General features: G+C 46.5%; 1 protein-coding gene across 1 annotated transcript in view; it reads left to right on the forward strand.

The window, feature by feature from the left end:
* LOC142586817 (putative phospholipase B-like 2) overlaps positions 1–2,845 on the forward strand; it is a 270,042-nt gene extending 267,197 nt beyond the window's left edge. Inside the window, exon 12 of the mRNA XM_075697683.1 lies at positions 2,564–2,845. Within this exon, the coding sequence (XP_075553798.1) occupies positions 2,564–2,809 (246 nt within the window). The 3' untranslated portion in view covers positions 2,810–2,845. The remainder of the gene's footprint in view (positions 1–2,563) is intronic.
* Positions 2,846–6,217: the final 3,372 nt, after the last annotated feature.

Below are 6,217 nucleotides of genomic sequence, written 5' to 3' on the forward strand. Positions count from 1 at the left end.
TCCAGTGCCGTAATTGTTTCAAGATCGGGCATGTAAGCGGCATATGCAAAAATTCGACCGTGTGCGCAAGATGTTCTGAGCAGCACAGCGCTGATGCTTGCCATACGACTCACTTCAAGTGTGCCAATTGCTCTGGTCCCCATGAAGCATCGTTGAAAGACCGCCCGAGACACAAGACAGAGCGGAAAGTCCTAAAACAAATGGTGAAAGACAACTCAACCAGAGAGGCCGCCGCCAAAGTGCGACGGTGTCGCGTCCGCCGTCACCGCAGACGATCCTCGTCTACTAGAAATAGTGATACCATCGCAAGACGAAGAAGGAATTACATCAATGGACAGGGGACGGCGGTTGGACAACGACGGTATGATGACAATGAAGTGAAGGTTGTGAAACAATGACGATGGCTTAATGAGGACAGCGTGATGACGGCTGCGTCAGGACAACGGGTTGACAGCGAGTGTGTAGTGACGATGGCGTGACGATGACTGCATCAACATGACGGTATGACGAGAATCTGATCACGAAATTGGAATGACGACAATGAAACGACCAGGAGGTTATCATGACGACGATGGTAATACAACGGCCGCATAATCACGATTGAGTGACGATGGCATGATTGCATTAGCATGAAGAAAAAATGACGCCGATGGAATGGCGAAGCCAGTAAGACAACGCGACGATGTTTCTTAAGTGGTGACGACGGTAAGAATAGCTGTTTGACGGAGGCAACATGACAACCATTGCATTACGACGACTCCGTGAAGAGGATGCCATGACGACAGCGCCATGGCAAGAGCCAGACAAGAAAGTTGGACTGACGATGATGGAATGGCCACGATGGCATTGCGACAACGGTATAACAGCGAATGCATGACGACAACTGTATGGCGAAGAGGATGTGACAGTGGCGGCATGATGACATCGGACAACGCTGAAGTGACGATGATGGAACGACTACAGTTTCGCGACGATAGCATCACAATGAATGCAAGAGTGCTATAGAACGATGATGGCGTGACGATGACGGCATGACTAGAAGTTCATCACGAATCTAGAATAACGATGATGCGACGAACACGATGGCATCACGACCACGAGCACCTACTTAGTGGCCTAAGCTGTTAGACAACTTTGGTCACTCGGTTGGCGTTAAAGGCGTGGCGACGACGGCATGACTACGGCTGTGGAACGTTGTTGTCGTTCCGCATCGGCCGCCAAGCCGTGCGTGCTGGCGCTGGCTAGCACTCGCAGGGTTAATTTTAGTAGAGAAACAGAACTAACCAGAAATTGGATGGGGAAACGGTGCCGTGGCGGCTCACTTGGTAAGAGCATTGGACGTGAAATAAAAAAAAAACATAGGTTCGTATTCCGCCTTCAGCCTAGCATTTTCTGATCAGGTTCATTGCCGTACACTTACCATTTCTTACGTTCAATCAAGTACAAGTATTTACCGTTATGATGTTCGTGGTGTCATTGTTTTTTGGATTCTTATGGCATGACTAATAAAAGCCAGGAACCTGGGTTTCCTTTCTCTCATATATATATATATATATATATATATATATATATATATATATATATATATATATATATATATATATATATGCAGATCGCAATAAAACTGTGAGAGGCCTCGCCCTGTTATGGACACCAACCTGAGCCTACCTTCTCCACAGCTGCAGACACGCTGCTGTTTGCTGGAAACAGCTTTCAAAACTCTGGTTTTAAGCCACAGCACCCGGTGCACTTTACTTTTTGAAACGCTAACAAAAGCTTAGTGAAAGATGATGCGTGCCCGCCGGATTTTTGCCAGTCGAGACATATGTAGGTTAATGCAGACGTTGCCCATTCGAGGCACGGATGGCGCAAGCTATTTCAATTATCCTGCTCGCGCTTAGCAAAATAAAGGCAACTAATTGTCACGGACGCAGTCATTATATGCTTTTCTCGTTTCTAAAAGACACTAGCATTTTAAACATACTACAGACATCTCATATTTTGTGCGAATGACAGCGCTAAATTTACAAAGAAAGGAGCAGAGATTATAAACAGGAAGGATGAAAGAGTTAAATTCTCACACCGACTAGGCGCACCACTTTACTATCCTAAACTCACTGCACCGTGCGTCTTTCTGCCTGAATGTTTATAAGCAATAAAGCCTTTAATTGTAACGAAATTTTGCCCGTCGATGCCCGTCGATGTGATTTACTTCTGCTGTACTTGTTTTGCACAATATTTTTACTGAACTTAGACTACAAACCAAGCTGTGCGCGATAGCTTTTAGTTTCTTCTGTGTACTCTAATGTTTCTCCAAGACATGCGTTACTAAACCTTAATTCTTATTTATATATCCTACGTTAAAGCTTCATTTTATTCCAAATGAACTATAGTTCTGGCACATTTTGGCCAAAGGTATAACTGCGCCACAACCACCATCAATGATATCATAATAGTCATGATTTCTACACAAACCAGCTGCTCCCATATAAGGCATTATTTCGTTCAAAAGTCTTTTCGTGCCTCCACTTCAAGTTGTAAAACATCTTGCGTTCGTGCGCAGGTGACAAACCAGGATCTTTTCGCGTCATCAGAGTTTGTTGCTATCAGTGGACCAACATGGGAAATGCTGCCTCCTTTTCAATGGAGCACCAGCGGGCTGCCAGACATCCACGTCGGCCATCCTGACAAGTGGCAGTTCGGACCGGTTCTTCATAAGTGGGATGAGTCACGAGCGGCCACACCGGCACCACAGAACCTGAGGATAAGCGAAATTGTGCGCGTTTTGTCGTCTCTTCAAGCCCAATAAATGGAACAGTGTGTTCTTCCAATAAAGGACCATGTTTCGTAGCTGGAACAGGAATGCAAACTTTGTCAATTTGCAGAATCTGCGTGGAGAACAAGGCTGCCAAATGACCTTGATTTTTGCGCAACTAGCTCTACTCTAATTAAAGAATATTGAGGGTCGTATTGAGCTATTTCGCGCAAATATTTCTGCCTGACTGAGTTCGGAATAGACTCATATTTGCCACGGGACTGTCATCTTACTTGAATGGTTGAAGACGATAATATGCAACTGTATGTAAAACTAGGGCCCAGATAACAGTGAAGAATATGTTTCATGTGTAGTTGACCCGTACATTTGCTAAAATTCCCCATTACAATACGAGCAAATTGACGGTATCCGCACCGCAGCCGCGGTCACAGAAAGTTGGTCATAATGCTTTGCTATGTCTCTATGGTCGATTCTGAAACGGCCATAAAATAAATAAGAATCTCTCGTTGAGATTCAGTAGACTGATGCAAGCGCACTCTTTGGATACTGAAAGTACCTAGATGACATACCTTGGGGGGAATCATTCCTTGAAAAGAATAGCTTATATTATGAAAAGATGCGTGGGTTGTCGTTAGAAAACAGCTTCATTTTTAGAGTCCAAGTCACGAATATGCATCGAAATGTTAGATCGGGTGTTTTTCTTTACTGTCTCACTCTCTTTTTCTCTGTCAAAGCAGAGCTTTAAGCCGCATATGTTCTTGTGTTCAGATTGAAGTTAGCGGCTACTGGGAGTATTCTCAACTTGCTCGACCACAGAACGAAAGGTGCCCTGTTGAACACGTACTAACAGGTTATACGCCTGAAATTAGCCCTGCCATGTACTATTGTGCACGATGCTTCTTAATGTAGACATTGATTACCATGCCACATTCAGTTTCGCATACTACACTGTTGAGAATCCTCACTGTAAAGGCGTCGGCATTCAAGGGCTTGTCGTACGCGACGCATTTGTTAGCCTGTCCAGAACACCCCTGCCACTCGATATGTAAACAGAAGTACACGGCTCCCCCATATTACCGAGTTTCAGAACGGTCATAAACTACTGTCTTAAAGACTCCGCCTTCAAAAGCAGTTGGGGTCTTCCGAAAATGTCAGTACTTGCAAAAAGGCTGCAGTGTGCGGCTCCAACATAAGGTGCGCAAGCGTAAGATGACGAAGAAACGTATTACACCTTTCGATTTGTACCCCTTCTGTCTTAGCGCTTTAGCCCTTAGGCGATGGGTGACGAATTAAACCAGACTTTTTGTTCCTAGCAATCTACGTGACTTTATTATATCAAAGCTGCGGAAACGGCACCATTCAGCGCCACTAATACAGGGAGCATTTCGCCAGACTCGACAGCAATATGAAGGGCATACAGTTTACCACACAGAGCGTTCGAAGTCCCAAAAATCAGTCAAGGCAGCTTTGTTACGGTGTTGCTTGACAGAGACGCAACTCTGCGTCCATGCCTCAATACATATTATACAGGCAATGTTATAGCTGACTGCACGCTTAACACGAACGCGCTCCGCAGCGTTGCCTGGACCGGTTTAGACTGACGCCAGTGCCGCGAACTGTTGTGCTTTGTCAGTTCGCTATGTTTGCGGCGGCTTACGATAGCTGGAGCGCTGCTCGATTTGACTGCTCGTCTTATCTTTCGCTTGAGCCTGACCTGCGGGGAGAGTGTGCTCACTTGACATGTCCGTCACTCGTAGCTACGGGGTCACGCGCGTCCGGAAAACACGTTGCGGTTAGTTTATCTCGGCAAAGCGAAATGGAGGGTGACAGCTCGCGTGCCTTTTCAGCTTGGCCTCAAAGCTGGCGCTTTGAGGAAATGATATATGGGAAAAGCAGAGAAAACGCAGGTTTGTGGCGCTTCTAAACGTTGGATAATAAAAAATTGTGCAAGTCCGGTGGCATAGTTGTTAGTGTTCTTCATTTCCTATATGCTCTTATAGCGCGCATCGGAGTGCTCTCGCAGGTTAGTGTCTGGCTTCCTGTTTAGTCCACGCTGCACTGGAGATCCGATGTCGGGGCGTAAGAGCTGCGCGTGTCTTGAGGAAGAAAGACGCGTGATGCGATTCAAACTAAGCTTTTAATATCTAGTTATTGGTGAAAAGCGCTAAGTGGCATGTTGTCGGATAAGAAACTGTCTCTTTAGGCAAACTTTGTTTGATTTTATGAGACTTAATGCCCCAATGTGACTCAGGCTGTGGATGCCGTAGTAAAGGACTCCGGATAACTTCGGCCACATGTCGTTCTTTAACATGCACTAACACATCAAAGAACACTGGCCTCTAGTATTTTGCCTCCATCAAAATGCGACCGCCGATGCCAGAATCGAACCCGCGTCTTCCAGGCCCAACAGGTAATTACCATACCCATTTAGGCGCCGTGGCGACATTATTATTCGAACTAGGAAGACTCTGGGCATCGATGCAACGAGTCTAAGGGTACAAGCCGATGGAGAACACCGGTTGGCCTATAGAAGATTGCACTTTGGTGTAGACTGCGGTCAATGTAAACTGTGGTCACGCACTCGTGTCAGGGTACTGTCATGGCATCTTGGCAAAGTGCCTCTGACATGCATGGCACATTATTTTGCGCGCAGATTGTGATCAAGACGAAAGATTTCTGTGAATTGGCGTTGCTCGAATACGAAATTCATCACGGGCACAAACCCTGGGTGATAAAGCACGAAGTAGCGCCTTGTTAGGCAGCTAGCGAGATCGAACAGCGTGATAGTGCTAGTGCCAATACTAGCGCGGCGACAGCCAATGAAATATACGATAGTTTGAAATGGCGTTAGATCTGAGGCGATATAAAACCATGCATCTACGAATTATCTGCTAAAGATGCCTCGAAGAGTACTGAGAGAAGAGCGCCTCGATATAGTTTACATGGCTCGCACAGTGTCCCAACAAGAAATAGCTGCTGCAGTGGAGCGGCCCGTTTCCACCATTAACATAATTATCCTGGCATTCAGAGATGAAGACCGGATAGACGATGCTGCACGCGCAGTTCAGGAGCGGGCAGCAACCACAAAAGAAGGGCTTCTCATTGTCGCTGCTTCGGTCGACGACCCCTTCCTCACAGCGCGCGGAATACGCGATGAGCTTAGTCTGCACGTTAGTGCGGACACTGTGCGCAGAAGACCGCATACAGCGGGCATCCTAAGCCACGTTGCCGCGAGGAAACCAGTGCTTGAGGCGTCGCATCGCCATCAGCGACTCCAGCTCGCACAAGAGCATGACGACTGGACACCGGAACACTGGAGACACGTCGTTTTCACTGACGAATCAACTTTTTATAAAAAACTCGGTGGGACCAAAGCCAGAGAGGTTGGCCCCCTGAACACTACGGGTAAGTCCTTTTTATCCCCATTTTATACCAATGTGG

Source organism: Dermacentor variabilis, chromosome 7 (assembly GCF_050947875.1).
Source record: "Dermacentor variabilis isolate Ectoservices chromosome 7, ASM5094787v1, whole genome shotgun sequence".
Lineage (NCBI taxonomy): Eukaryota > Metazoa > Arthropoda > Arachnida > Ixodida > Ixodidae > Dermacentor > Dermacentor variabilis.